Raw genomic sequence first — 16,124 nt, 5'->3', positions numbered from 1 at the left:
AATCGCTCATAGATGTCACACGCAATGACATCGCTAACGTGGCCGGATGTGCGTCACAAATTCCGTGACCCCAACGACATCACTTTAGAGATGTCGTAGCATGGAAAGCAACCTTTAGTTGCCATACAACATGCAAGAAAAATGGGCAGAACACAGCTCAAGATACAAAAAAGAGCTAATGTGTCTTTTCCCACTTTTCATATTTTTTCAGGTTCATCAGTGATCAAGCTTGTAAGAATGATCCCAGCTTCGACTTCACTGAATCTACTCACCTAGCTTCTTCAACATCATCCACAAGGTATGACAACACTACCACCAAACGCAGAGAGTTAAGGGGCACAGTATCTGCGAGGAAGACTGACGTCTCACTCACTCCACCCTCTATCACTAAATTCAGTGCTGTTGCTCCTAAATTTATGGACATCAACCGTACATGCGCTATCCACAAAATGCCTCACCAACTTAAGGAATGTCATGAGCTCAGGGCAAAGACTTTGCAGGAACATAGAGATAATCTCAAGGAGCTGGGGATATGTTATAAGTGTGGCACCTCCTCAGACCACATTGCTAAGGACTGTAAGGTTGTCATCAAATGCATTGAATGCACTAGTGACAAACACGTTATGGTTATGCTTCCCACACCAGCGCCACACAATTCACAACCTTCTGCAGCATCCAACCCTGCTCCAAGGCATGACTGAGAGCCACAAGCTCCGGATCCAACTCTTACCGCTGTTTCTTCTTCATGTATTGAAGTATGCTGAGAAGGAACTGGTCCTAAATGCTGTGCCAAAGTAAGTCTGGTCAAAGTCTATCCAGAAGAACAATCTGAGAAGGGCTCCAGAGTGTATGCCATAATAGATGAGCAGAGCAACAGGTCTCTAGCAAACCCCAAATTATTTGGACTCTGCAATATAAGGGAATAAGCATTTCCGTACACCCTCAATACCTGCTCTGGTCATATCGAGACCTCTGGCAGGAGAGCCTCTGGATACATAATCTCTTCAATCAAGGGGAATTTGCACATACCTTTGCCGACTTTATTCGAGTGTGACCAGATACCTGATAATAGGGAAGAATTTTCCACTCCGGAAGTTGTGTTTCATCATCCCCACTTGAGGCATCTAACAAAATTCCTCATCTGGACACATATATGATATTCTAATCTCCATGCATTAGAAAGGAACCCCCAGTTAAACGCCAATGTCAGCTGTCAGCTCTGGGGGAGAAGTGAATATTCATTTTCTGTAATAGCGGACACATGTGAGTGGCCCAGTTGCTGCAGGTAATTGGCGGTTGGAGCGATCATTGTGTCCGCTATTAAAAAAAAAATGAATATTCACTGCTCCACATAATCTTGCCCAACTCTCGGCACCGGCTTCAGTGCAGAGAAGTGGGCGGGATTATGGGCATGGGGAACAGTGAATATTCATTTTCTTTAAAAGCGGATACACTAATCACCCCAACCGCCAGTTTACTTCAGCGTGTGGGATGATCACATGTGTCCGCTATTATAAAAAATTAATATTCCTTGCTCCCCACACTCATAATGCTGCCCACTTCTCTGTACTGATGCCGATGCCGAAAGGTGAGTAAGTTAATGGGGAGCAGTGAATATTTCTTTTCTTTATTAGCGGGCACTTGTGTTCGCCCCAGCCACTGGCTTCCTGCTGCAGCAGCCTTGCTCGTGCCTCCTGTGATCTGCACCACCGACGCCCCCCCCCTAGTGAGACAGGCACATCCGGATTATAAGACGCATCCCACACTTTCCTCCCAAATTTGAGGGAAAAAAAAGTAGGTCTTATAGTCCCAAAAATACAGTATATTACAAAGTATCTTATATTCGCTTGTACTGCTGACGTATGCACAGTTTGTTCAAAGTACAGTTCTCAATTAAACTAGTAAAAATGTTGCTGAGTTCTTCTCACCTCTTTATTTTCTATATGTAATTGTTTTTGAAGATTATCCCGAGCTTCTGAAAGTTGTTTAAGGTCGTCATCTTGAGTCTGATGAATCTAAACCGTATAGAAAAGAAATAATTCTGCAGCCCTGTATATATAGAAAGCATGTCAGGATTTTTCTGATAAGCAGTATGATATAGGAGGTGATGCTCACAGTATGCAGAGATGAAGACAGCTTCTCAATGAAAGGAAGGAGACTTTGGGTAGCATTTAACCCATCCTGAAAAAAACTATATCACAATTATTAGCAGTTCATCTTATAAAACTATTAGTATTAGTCTAATATTAATCTATAAAAGCTGATATATGTCAGAAACAGAGAGAGGTGGATGTATGATATACTTTATTGGAAACCTGTCATCTCATTCATTGCTGCCCAGGCTTGCGATATTGCAGCTGTGTATTTTTTTACTATAAAACGCCATGCAATTCCAGAGAAAACATACTTTGAGAAAACTGTTGGGGACTATATGTCCCCTATGACTAGTCAGGAAGGTCCTCAGCGGCTTCTCCAGATCCCAATGACTGAGACGTCTCTCCATATGAGTGTATATACTGTATATGAAAAAAAATTGTTTAAAAGAACAGAGAGTCCTCAGTGGTTGATACCTTTTAATGGCTAACTGAAAAGATGGTAATAATTGCAAGCTTTCGAGACTACTCAGGTCTCTTCACCATGCCTGATGAAGAGACCTGAGTAGTCTCGAAAGCTTGCAATTATTACCATCTTTTCAGTTAGCCATTAAAAGGTATCAACCACTGAGGACTCTCTGTTCTTTTAAACAATTTTTTTATCTCTACTGGCTAACACGGTACAAAGATATATTTTACTTGTATACTGTATATGAACAGACCTGTCAGTTATGTGGATCGAAGAGAAGCCATGTGGGACCTGCCTTGGTCTACTCAACCCAGATGTCACTGGCCTACTTTTCAAAGTATGCAGCATTTCAGAGTAACACATACCTGGGTGCAATAACACAACGTGTGTCTGAATCACACTGAGCATGGTTAGGCAGCATGAATCAGCTCACTGATTTTAAATACATTTTTGCAAGAACAAAGAATATTTTAGTTCATTTCAATTTTCTTAAAATGGATGCATTCCTATGTAACCCAAATCCGGCACCTTTTTTCAGGCCAGACTTGCAGTGTAAGGGTCAGCACACACGGCGAATAATTGCATTCGCGCAATCATTAAAAAATCGCATTACACTCTGACCAATGTTACTCTATGAAAAACTAATAAAGTTTTTTTTCTCCGACGATGCACCATGGACTTGAGGATTATTTCAAAATTGCGCTTTTATTAAATTACAATCATTCCATCGGACAACAGTAAAAAACTCACTCCACGCAGGGAGGGGGACGCGTGCCCTAATCGGACCAAGAAAACAGTCGCAGCATGCTGCAGGTGTTATGCGATCTTGTTCCACTCGCACCCATACAAGTGTATTGGGTGAGAGAATCATCGCACTGCTCTCGCGTTGCATTGATGTAACATGAGTGCAGTGTTATTCTAGCATCAGCCGGCAACGGAGGAGATAGGGAGATAAATCCCTCCCCTCCTCAGCGCCCGCCCTCCCCTCCGCAGCTGTGGTCTGATCGCACGATCGGACCACAGTCGTAAGACACTCGGCTCCCGCTGTGCTGCGAGCGTGAGCCGAGTGTCATGCGAGGACTCGCACTAATCCCCGTGTGGCCTCAGCCTAAGGTAATGTTCATGCTGTATCTTTCTCCAGTTTTTTTTAGCACGACTGCTCAAATAAATATTTGAAATAGTATAACAAAATGATCAAAAGAACATCCCTATAAATTTGTATGGAAAAATATTCTGTAAAATGCTTCAAGCTTTCAATAACGCCAAGTGTTTAAAGCGAATCTGTCACAAGGTTTTTTGCCCAATCAGAGGACAACATGATGTAGAGTTTTACCAGCAGGAGGTTATCACTAGAGGACTAGTAAACCTGCTGCCATGTAGTCCTCCATATGCCCCCATCACTGATTGGCAGCTTTCTGTGTACACTGTGCATAGGCAGAACTCTGTTATATCATGTCCACTATATAATGCTGTTCTCAGATAAAGTAGCAAAAACCTGATGACAGATTCTCTTTAAAAGAAGTGACGTGTCCATTCATCTGGCATTTTCAGCTGGAAAGAAACTCAATAATTTGCAATAGAAGTCAATGGGAAAGCTAAAAGGACGCTTGTAAGGTGACAAGGTGTCTTTTTGTGAGTTTTGTTTGTGTGTTTGCTTCAAAGACCTCTAATGTTTATTTTTATTATTTCATGGATTTAAAAAAAATGTCAGGAAATTCTCAATAAAAATACGTCTAAAAAACGCAGAAAAATACACACAAACAAGCAGGCAGAAAAAAATAAGAAAAAGAGCTCAGGAGTGATAAAAAAAAATCCCTTCAGATTTACAAAATTCCAGAAAAAAAAAGGACGATTCCTATAACATCCTCAGCTTGAAAAATAGACATTTTCAAGGAGCAGAAAAAAACACAGCGTGGATATAGCCTTATACAATCACATTTTTGTGTCTGTATTGCTGAGGAAAATCCTGGTTTTAATGTAGATCTAGTGAGATTTGTAGAGAAGTCTTATTAGGCATAAAATAGTATTATTTATGCGCATAGCTATAAATAATAGCTTTTCCTCGGAACTACATATGTATGCTGTATCTGGTAAGTGCACTTCATATGGAAGCATATTTCACTATTTTTATGGCTATCATGTTTAGAAAAGGTCAGAAGATAAGTTTCCAAATAATAATAATAATAATAATAATAATAATAATAAGCCACAAATAATAATAATAATGTAAATACGGTGTATCACAAGACTAAAATTACATAGAAATTCTTTACATTTCAAAGTGATAATAAAAAAGCATAAATACATACTTGTGCTGAGCATGGAACGCTTTGATGAGACACTCCAGGAAATCCGGGCCTTGCTTTACTTGCATTTCTCCTAATTTGATTAGGTACTGATGAAGGAATCATAAAAGAAGAACGTAAAAAAAATCTAAAGTTTATATGCATATTTGTTATCCATGATCATTAGTCTTATGTTTCTGTATATTTGTACCTCACATAAGTTAAGCTGAAACTGTTTTTTTTCTCTGTCAGCATCCTCCGTACTGTCAGATTCTGCTCGGGTCCCAGATCGAGCCTTCTTTACCCTACAGGGAAGAAAAAACGCACAGGTAATCATCATTTCTAGCACATTAGACGGTAGTAATTATACCACAAAGTCATACGGTCTTTTATCGCTGGAGTGAGGGTTCTCATCTAAGGTCCCTGATCTAAAGGCCGCTTTACACGCTGCGACATCGCTAGCGATAGCACCCGCCCCCCGTCGTTTGTGCGTCATGGGCAAATCGCTGCCCGTGGCGAACAATATCGCTAAGACGCATCACACTTCCAAGCGACGTCGCTGTGGCCGCCGAACAACCTCTTTTTAAGGGGGCGGATCCTGCAGCGTCACAGCGACGTCAATCAGCGGGCCACCAATAGAAGCGGAAGGGCGGAGAGCAGCCGCATTCACGTCACTCCCACCTCGTTGCCAGAGGATGCAGGTACGGTGTTGTTAGTCGTTCCTGGGGTGTCACACGTAGCGATGTGTGCTGCCTCAGGAACGACGAACAATCTGCGTGCAAAATGAGCAACGATATTTGGGAAATGAACGATGGTGTCAACGATCAACGATTTGGTGAGTATTTTGGATCGTTAGCGGTCGCTCGTAAGTGTCACACGCAACAACGTCGCTAACGAGGCCGGATGTGCGTCATGAATTCCGTGACCCTAGCGACATCTCGTTAGCAATGTCGTTGCGTGTAAAGCAGCCTTTACTCTTATCCTCCCCTTATGACATCTTCATACCCTCTACAGCTGACGAGTTTGCTAGTTTGTGACCTGCCAGCTGCTCCAATGTTTCATGGAGCCAGAGATCACACCTCAATACAAGTCGAGTGCCGCCTTCTGCTCTCATAGACTTGTGTTCAGCACTTGTGAAGTAACTTATTATTTATGGGCAGGCAGAAGTTGCACGCACAAGGTGGTACCACAGGAAAAAAAAAAAAGGTGAAAATGCTGCAGACTGAGTATAAGGATACAATCACATGAGCGTATGACTCGTACGAGTGCAATACGAGAAAATTTCACATTGCACCCGGTCCCATGTAAGATATGCTGCAGCTCACATCTGTGAGTTTTTTGTTAGCCCTAATCAGACTGAGGAAAAAAAATCGCAGCATGCTGCAATTGTCAGCGAGAGACGTGTCACTCGCACCCATACAAGTCTATGGGTGCGAGTGAAAGATCGGACTGCACTCGGATGTCATCCAAGTGCAGTGCAATAATCGCATCAGCTGACAATGGAGTAGATGTAGAAATTAATCCCTCCCTCTCCTCCGCAGCTGCCATCAGATCACAAGATTGGAGCACAGTTGCATGACACACTGTTCATGCTGGCAGCACAGCGGGAGGCGAGGGTCATTAGAATATACGCTAGTGTGACTCCAGCCTAAAGGCCCCGTCACACTAAAGGTCCAGTCACACTAAACATCTTACCAACGATCCCAACAACGATAGGGATCGCTGGTAAGTTGCTAGGAGGTTGCTGGTGAGATGTCACACTGCGACGCTCCAGCGATCCCACCAGCAACCTGACCTGGCAGGGATCGCTGGAGCGTCGCTACACGAGTTGCTGGTGAGCTCACCAGCAACCAGTGACCAGCCCCCAGCGCCGCGTGGAAGATGCTGCGCTTGGTAACTAAGGTAAATATCGGGTAACCAACCCGATATTTACCTTGGTTACCAGCGCACGCAGCTACACGTGCAGAGAGCAGGGAGCAGCGCACACTGAGCGCTGGCTCCCTGCTCTCCTAGTTACAGCACACATCGGGTTAAGTACCCGATGTGTGCTGCAGCTAAATGTGCACAGAGCAGGGAGCAGCGCACACCGGGTGCAGCTGCACAGGGTACATATATAGGGTATAGAGTAGAGGGTGCAGCTGCACAGAGCAGGGAACAGCGCACACCGCTTAGCGCTGGCTCCTTGCTCTCCTAGTTACAGCACACATCGGGTTAATTACCCGATGTGTACTGCAGCTAAATGTGCACAGAGCAGGGAGCAGCGCACAATGCTTAGCGCTGGCTCCCTGCTCTCCTAGCTACAGCACACATCGGGTTAATTAACCCGATGTGTCCTGCAGCTACATGTGCACACAGCAGGAGCCGGCACTGACAGTGAGATGTTGCTAGCGATGTTGCTTATTGTGGCGGGGCCTTAAGCAACATCGCTAGCAACATCGCTGCTAACGAACAACTTTTGTGACGTAGCAGCGATGTTGCTAGGGATGTCGCTGTGTGTGACATCCAGCAACAACCTGGCCCCTGCTGTGAGGTCGTTGGTTGTTGCTGAATGTCCTGGGCCATTTTTTAGTTGTTGCTCTCCCGCTGTGAAACACAGATCGCTGTGTGTGACAGCGAGACAGCAACAACTAAATGTGCAGGCAGCAGGAGCCGGCTTCTGCGGAGGCTGGTAACCACAGTAAACATCGGGTAACCAAGAAGCCCTGTCCTTGGTTACCCGATATTTACCTTAGTTACCAAGCGCAGCATCTTCCACGCGGCGCTGGGGGCTGGTCACTGGTTGCTGGTGAGCTCACCAGCAACTCGTGTAGCGACGCTCCAGCGATCCCTGCCAGGTCAGGTTGGTGGTGGGATCGCTGGAGCGTCGCAGTGTGACATCTCACCAGCAACCTCCTAGCAACTTATCAGCGATCCCTATCATTGTTGGGATCGCTGGTAAGTTGTTTAGTGTGACTGGACCTTAGGGCGGCTTTGCACACTACGACATCGCAGGTGCGATGTCGGTGGGGTCAAATTGAAAGTGACGCACATCCGGCATCGCATGCGATATCGTAGTGTGTAAAGCCTTGATGATACGATTAACGAACGCAAAATCGTCGTAATCGTATCATCGTTGCAGCGTCGGCGTAATTCATAATTACGCTGACGCGACGGTCCGATGTTGTTCCTCGCTCCTGCGGCAGCACACATCGCTGTGTGTGAAGCCGCAGGAGCGAGGAACATCTTTTACCGGCGTCACTGCGGCTTCCGTAGGATATGCGGAAGGAAGGAGCTGGGCAGGATGTTTACATCCTGCTCATCTCCGCCCCTCCGCTCCTATTGGCCGCCTGCCGTGTGACGTCGCTGTGACGCCGCACGACCCGCCCCCTTAGGAAGGAGGCGGGTCGCCGGCCAGAGCGACGGTCGCAGGGCAGGTGAGTGCGTGTGAAGCTGGCGTAGCGATAGTTTTCGCTACGCCAACTATCACACGATATCTTACCTGCGACGGGGGCGGGCACTATCGCGTGCGACATCGCATTATCGGCCTGCGATGTCGCAACGTGCAAAGCCCGCTTAAGACAGTGGCAGAGACCTTGGGTTAAAAGTACCACTCCAGTGGTGAAAAAAGCAAAATGCTGGAGTGGTGCATTAATGTTATAAAAAAAGAGCTAGCACCCACATATTGGTGAAATCTTAATGATAAATGTACCCGGATGGGTATTAACTACTAAACGTATTGACCAGTGCTATAGATTAGAAATGAACAATGTGTCAATTTATGCTGCAGATAATCATCATTGATTTCATCTTTTGCAACACAAAAGGAAGAGATCAGTGGTAAAGGTGAATGAACCATGTATGTACTAGGAAACGCAGCAATATCTGCACAATATTTGCATGGAAGTTACTGCTGTTATTTGCTGTGGGATTTCCATTGTAGAAATTCAGCAGCAAATACATTATGTGAATGTGCAGACTATATGTACTAATGGTGGTGGGGACCGTAAATCAGTTATATATGACATTGGAATGATATCGAAAGAGAGCTTTCCATCACATCTCCCATACACTTTACGGAAATCTCTCTATTACCTATAAGGCCAGAACGTTTTATGAAAAGCCTCATTTTGTTAGTGGTGGGTGAAGAAAACTAAAGTCAGTCAGAGGTGATACAGTGGGAGGGGACGCAGTCAGTCAGGGGTGATAGAGGGAGAGGGAACCCGTGTTAGTCAGGGGTGATATAGGGGAATGGAGCACAGTCAGTCAGGGGTGATAGAGGGGGAGGGAACGCAGTCAGTCAGGGGTGATACAACAGGATGAGACGCAGTCAGTCTGGGGTGATACAGGGGAATGGGGTTCAGTCAGTTAGAGGTGATACAAGGGGAGAAGGAGCCCAGTCAGGGGTGACACAGGGGGAGGGAGTGTAGTCAGTCAGGGGTTATACAGGGTAAGGGAGTGCAGTCAGGCAGGGGTGATATAGAGGAGAGGCTCAGTCAGGCAGAGGTCATACAGGGGAGAGAGGCTCAGTCAGTCTGGACTGATACAGGGAGAAGGGACATAGTCACTAGTCAGAGGTAATTTGGGGAGAGGGGCTCAGTCAGGCAGGGGTGATACAGGGGGAGGGGACTCAGTCAGTCAGGGGTGAAAAAGGGGGAAGGGCTCAGTCAGTCATCCTGGGCCCCTCCTGGTACATATCTCCCCCTCCTGGCCTCTTCCTGGTATATACATAACACCCTCTTGGTATACAGTCAGGGCCAGAAATATTTGGACAGTGACACAAGTTTTGTTATTTTAGCTGTTTACAAAAACATGTTCAGAAATACAATTATATATATAATATGGGCTGAAAGTGCACACTCCCAGCTGCAATATGAGAGTTTTCACATCCAAATCGGAGAAAGGGTTTAGGAATCATAGCTCTGTAATGCATAGCCTCCTCTTTTTCAAGGGACCAAAAGTAATTGGACAAGGGACTCTAAGGGCTGCAATTAACTCTGAAGGCGTCTCCCTCGTTAACCTGTAATCAATTAAGTAGTTAAAAGGTCTGGGGTTGATTACAGGTGTGTGGTTTTGCATTTGGAAGTTGTTGCTGTGACCAGACAACATGCGGTCTAAGGAACTCTCAATTGAGGTGAAGCAGAACATCCTGAGGCTGAAAAAAAAGAAAAAATCCATCAGAGAGATAGCAGACATGCTTGGAGTAGCAAAATCAACAGTCGGGTACATTCTGAGAAAAAAGGAATTGACTGGTGAGCTTGGGAACTCAAAAAGGCCTGGGTGTCCACGGATGACAACAGTGGTGGATGATCGCCGCATACTTTCTTTGGTGAAGAAGAACCCGTTCACAACATCAACTGAAGTCCAGAACACTCTCAGTGAAGTAGGTGTATCTGTCTCTAAGTCAACAGTAAAGAGAAGACTCCATGAAAGTAAATACAAAGGGTTCACATCTAGATGCAAACCATTCATCAATTCCAAAAATAGACAGGCCAGAGTTAAATTTGCTGAAAAACACCTCATGAAGCCAGCTCAGTTCTGGAAAAGTATTCTATGGACAGATGAGACAAAGATCAACCTGTACCAGAATGATGGAAAGAAAAACGTTTGGAGAAGAAAGGGAACGGCACATGATCCAAGGCACACCACATCCTCTGTAAAACATGGTGGAGGCAACGTGATGGCATGGGCATGCATGGCTTTCAATGGCACTGGGTCACTTGTGTTTATTGATGACATAACAGCAGACAAGAGTAGCCAGATGAATTCTGAAGTGTACCGGGATATACTTTCAGCCCAGATTCAGCCAAATGCCGCAAAGTTGATCGGACGGCGCTTCATAGTACAGATGGACAATGACCCCAAGCATACAGCCAAAGCTACCCAGGAGTTCATGAGTGCAAAAAAGTGGAACATTCTTCAATGGCCAAGTCAATCACCAGATCTTAACCCAATTGAGCATGCATTTCACTTGCTCAAATCCAGACTTAAGACGGAAAGACCCACAAACAAGCAAGACCTGAAGGCTGCGGCTGTAAAGGCCTGGCAAAGCATTAAGAAGGAGGAAACCCAGTGTTTGGTGATGTCCATGGGTTCCAGACTTAAGGCAGTGATTGCCTCCAAAGGATTCGCAACAAAATATTGAAAATAAAAATATTTTGTTTGGGTTTGGTTTATTTGTCCAATTACTTTTGACCTCCTAAAATGTGGAGTGTTTGTAAAGAAATGTGTACAATTCCTACAATTTCTATCAGATATTTTTGTTCAAACCTTCAAATTAAACGTTACAATCTGCACTTGAATTCTGTTGTAGAGATTTCATTTCAAATCCATGTGGTGGCATGCAGAGCCCAACTCGCGAAAATTGTGTCACTGTCCAAATATTTCTGGACCTAACTGTATATGTTCCCCTAATGGGCCCCTCCTGGTATATATGTCCCGCTCCTGGTATACTGGTATATATGTTTCCTCCTGGGCTGTTCCTTGTATATACAAGGATGTGCCCCTCCTGGTATGTATGTCATCCTCCTGGGCCCCTCCTGGTACATACTGTATGTCCCCGCTCCTAGTATATATTTCCCATCCTCTGTTCTTTTTGGTATATATGTGCCCCTCCTGTTATGTCCCTGTTATGGGCCCCTCCTGGTATATATATCCCCTCCTGGACTCTTCCTATTATGTATGTCACCCTCATGGGCCCCTCCTAGAACATATGTCCGGTCCTGGTATATATGTGCCCTCCTGGGCTCTTCCTCTTATATACATTCCCCTCCTGGTATGTATGTCACCCTCATAGGCCCCTCCTGGTACATATGTCAGGCTCCTGGTATATATGTCCCCTCCTGGGCTCTTCCTGTTATATACGAGCCCCTCCTGGTATGTATGTCCCCCTCATGGGCGTCTTCTGGTACATATGTCAGGCTCCTTGTATATATATCTAAAACCAAATATTTTTTACTCACCCTCCCTGGTTCCCATGTCACATAGCATCCTTTCTGCACCGAAATGCATTTCAGCTGGATGTGCGCCTCTGGACACACATTCAGCTGAAGCAAAGTAGGGACTGGGGTCGGTGGGCCCACACCACCCCCCACAATTGTCCGACTCCTGTCTTCACCTCATGGAGTGCTTACCTTTCCACGCCCACTATGGCATCCTCGCCACCTCCACGGCTCTACCTACAGCAGTATGATGAGGTTGCAGTATGATAACCTCATCACGCTGCTGTATGCTGGGCTGCAGGATGACGCTCCCGGACCCTGCTCTGCCCTACTGACCCTTGCACCATCGTCCACATAGCTAATTTGCATGTGAGGTGCCTGAAGCACATCATATGCAAATTAGCCTTGCATAGTGTGGCTGTGACTGGGGCCCAGTGAAGAGGGCAGCTCAGCCTTGGGCTTGATAAAGCGACGTAAGTACTCCGGCCGGGCCACGCTCTTTACCGAGACCCATCAGTAAGGGCACTAAGGATGATAGCCCTGCCAGCAAGTGCCAGAGCCTGGGCCCACCGAAGGATCCTCCGATTCCCCAGTGGGCCAGTCCGACCCTGGTCGGCAGCAAAAAAAAAAAAAAAACATTAACACAACATAGTACAGTGTAGACAAGGGGTTCTCTGTTGATAACATGATGCTGTATATTGGCAATCAATATGTTATCTTTTCTTCCTCTGTAATTCTACCTCTTGTATTTTCTGTTCATTTCTTTTGTTTCAGTGGCCATTTTCATCATTCTACACTACACTTAGTTTTATCTACCATAATAATATTCTTACGTTTGTGCTACCTATACTTTTTCCCATTAGCGGGCAGCAATTAATGTCTTGGTAACATATTCCCCCTTTTTTCTCTCTTTGTTCTTTTCCTGCTGCTATACTTTAAATATCTTTATTGATTTACAGTCATGGCCGAAAGTGATAGCATCCTTGAACTTGTTTGCGGAACATTAACATTTCTCCCAGAAAATTATTGCAATTACATGTTTTGATATATACATTTATATTTCCTTTGTCTGTATTAGAACAACACAAAAAAAAGGCAAATTAGACATAAATTTACACACAGCCTGAAAAATTGGCCAGGAAAAATTGTTGGCACATTTCTAAAATTATGGGTAAATAACATTGCTTCAAGCATGTGATGCTCGTTCAAAGTCACCTGTGGCGAATAACATGACAATATGAAAATGCCACCTGAAACCAGATAAAAAGGGGAGAAGTTCTTTCAATCTTTGCATTATGTGTCTGTGTGTGACATAAAAAAGCATGGAGAACAAAAAGAGAAAAAAACCATCTAAGTACTTGAAAAATTGCTGAAAAATATGAAGAATCTCAAAGTTACAAGTTCATCTCTAAAGAGCTTGGCATTTCGTTATCCACGGTGCCTAACATAGTCAAGAAATTTACAATGCATGGCACTGTAGCTAATCTCCCTGGACGTGGATGTTAGAGAAATATTGATGAAAGGCTGAAATGCAGGATAGTCCAGATAGTGCATAAGGAGGCCCAATAAAGTTCCAAAGAAATTCAAGCTGTCCTATAGGATCACGTGCATCAGTATCAGCGTGAACTATCCGTCAACATTTGAATTAAATGAAACGCTAAGGCAGGAGACCCAGGAGGACCACACTGCTGACATGGTGACATAAAAAAGCTAGACTGCAGCTTGCCAAACTATATATGAGTAAGCTCAAATCCTTCTGGGAAAGCATCTTGTGTACAGATGAGACAAAGATAGAGCTTTTGGGTGAAACACATCATTCTACTGTTTATCGAAAGAAGAATGAGGCCTACGAAGATAAGAATACAGTACATACAGTCAAATATGGTGGAGGTTCAAAGATGTTTTGGGGTTGTTTTGCCTTGACTGGGTGCCTTGATTGGTCAAAACACCAAACATACTTCAAAAAGCACCCAGAAATAGATGGAAACAAAGCGCTGGAGAGTTCTTAAGATGTTAGCAATGTGTCTGTCACCAACTGGGGTACGGGGACTCCTCGTTTGCCTTCTAGAGCAGTTCCTCCCCGTACCCAAAGTCTTAACTTATTTACCTGGTCCCTATATGGGACTTTAACTTTTCCTAGTCTGATCGCTGGTATAATGCATTGCCATGCAGCAGAAGCACAGCAATGCATTATACTGGCAATGTCAGACTGCAGATCACCTATCAGACCCTGCTGCAGCCTGAATCTGACAGGCCATAGTACATGGCAGACCAGGAAGTCATCATGTGACCTCCTGTTGCCATGACAACCCTCAGGTCCTCCGTGATCGTGACGCAGGAAACCCTTCTATATGCTGTGATCACTATTGATCACAGCACATAGACGATTGCAAAGGGTTAACATCACCAGAACCTGATCTAATTAGGTCCTGGTGATGGCTCCGGGCAGAACTACTGTTCTGCACTTGAAATCCATTGATGGCAGCATGCAGGGGGTCGCTATCCCTTCCTGACCATAGGCCGTTGATAAACGTCGTCTCTGCACAAAGACGTTTATATACCGTCAGTGGTCCTAAAGCGGTTAAAATTGCTATTGGGAGAAGGTACCTTTCATATATGAGACCTGGAGCAGTTTGCAGAAAAAAACTGGTCCAAAATTCAAGTTAAGTGAAGCTTGTTGATGGTTATAGGAAGTGATTGATTACAGTTATTTATTTCAAAGGGCGTGCAACCAAATATTAAGTTGAGGGTGCCAACAATTTTGTCCAGCCCATTATTGGAGTTTTGTGTGAAATTATGTCCAATTTGCCTTTTTTTCCTCTGTTTTTTTGTATTACTCCAAGACACACAAAGGAAGTAAACGTGTGTATAACAAAACACGTGTAATTGCAATAATTTTCTAGGAGAAATACTTTTCTGGTACAATTTCAAGGGTGCCAACACTTTCATCCATGACTGTATATTTATCTTTAGATGACTGCCATGTATCTATTATTATTCTTGTTTCAGTACCCCTGACTTGTTCACCCATATATGCAGTTGCATACTTTTGCTCTTAAAGTTTCATTTCTGCTATACAAGAGTACTGCTGTGAGCACTGGCGATGCATTTCCAGAACATCACTTCCGATCACTTTCCTCCTATGGGAGGTGTGACCCAGTGACGTCAGATGCCGAACCCGGTGACACTGGATAGCACGGACATGAGAGAGGTGCTGCCATCAGCTGCTGCTTCTTAAGGTATTTATTGCCTATGATGTATAAAAGATACTCTCTTTTCTCACTGAATGTAACTCCTCTAACAAATCTGACGCGTAACGTGTGTTAGAAGCGGTCTGTGTCTTTCTCTAGGTAACCATTGTCTACTTTACCTGTTGTGCATATTTCTGTATGTATACTTACCTTTTATAGATGGAAATGTAATGAGAGGTTTCCCTCCAGTATGAGGGCATCATCTATCTGCTGTTATGCACTGGCGTCTTATTATTTATTAACTTTTATTATAGCCTCTATACTATTACCACCTTATACTTATGTTTTTCAATTATTTATTACAAGCTGCACAATTATCTTTGCACTGGCACTTTATTATATACTGATACATTTGAGCAGATATATTGTTATTCCTTCATAACCCATGAAATAAATGACGGCTTCCCACTGTGTCTATATATCTTTTTTATGCATATTATGCTATCATTATGCTATGACTGAAATATGTATTGCATTATTCCAAAAGTATATGATTGAGCACTATATGAACTTTGTTTCTCTGTACACTGTCCCCAAATACACTTTGTAATGCTTTTAATTATGTGTATTCAATAAAATGTGTTATTAGGTTTATACATTTGTTTTGGGAACCAATCCTTTTTCTGGGCATATTTTGTAGGTTTACTGCGTGGTGACAATACAAGCATTTTTGGCAATCATTCTGTCCTATTAGTGCCCCTCAACCTGTGTGAACAGTCCAGTAAATGTGGGCCAAATGACTTGTGTGTAGGCAGTATAGGGTGTCTTCCCGGGAATCTTGATTGCTTCCTCCTTCTGCCAAGTCCAGGTAGTGTAGCCAGTGATCCTTTAACTTGCGAAACATTCTACCAACTGAATTTCCAGGAGCATTTCGTGCCTTTGCTGTCTTTTTCTTTTCCTTGTTTGTGCAAGGCAATAGTTTTTTTTTTACTTCTTGGACCACTGTCCTGTCAAACCAAGAATATTATTTAATCAGAAGACACCGTCCTTGAGGAATGCACTAAGATCCCTCAGGAACACTGCCAGCAGTTAATGTCTGGCTACGCGTCATGTTTGCAGCAGGTCATAACAGCCAGAGGGGCTCTGCTATGTACTATAGATGCTTGCTA

At 44.1% G+C, this 16,124-nt stretch overlaps 1 protein-coding gene across 5 annotated transcripts in view; it reads right to left on the bottom strand.

The window, feature by feature from the left end:
• Positions 1 to 16,124, bottom strand: part of LOC142289985 (arf-GAP with SH3 domain, ANK repeat and PH domain-containing protein 3-like) — a 224,445-nt gene that overhangs the window by 187,945 nt on the left and 20,376 nt on the right. For all 5 annotated transcript variants that reach the window (XM_075333929.1, XM_075333930.1, XM_075333933.1 and 2 more), the window contains 4 exons: positions 5,059 to 5,152; positions 4,872 to 4,957; positions 2,116 to 2,191; positions 1,929 to 2,015 (listed from right to left, as the gene is read on the bottom strand). In XM_075333929.1, the coding sequence (XP_075190044.1) occupies positions 1,929 to 2,015; positions 2,116 to 2,191; positions 4,872 to 4,957; positions 5,059 to 5,152 (343 nt within the window). The remainder of the gene's footprint in view (positions 1 to 1,928; positions 2,016 to 2,115; positions 2,192 to 4,871; positions 4,958 to 5,058; positions 5,153 to 16,124) is intronic.

The sequence above is a fragment of the Anomaloglossus baeobatrachus genome, chromosome 2 (genome assembly GCF_048569485.1).
Source record: "Anomaloglossus baeobatrachus isolate aAnoBae1 chromosome 2, aAnoBae1.hap1, whole genome shotgun sequence".
In the NCBI taxonomy this organism is placed as follows: domain Eukaryota; kingdom Metazoa; phylum Chordata; class Amphibia; order Anura; family Aromobatidae; genus Anomaloglossus; species Anomaloglossus baeobatrachus.
Note: the sequence above shows the minus strand (reverse complement) of the source record. Positions and strands in the feature narration are given on the sequence as shown.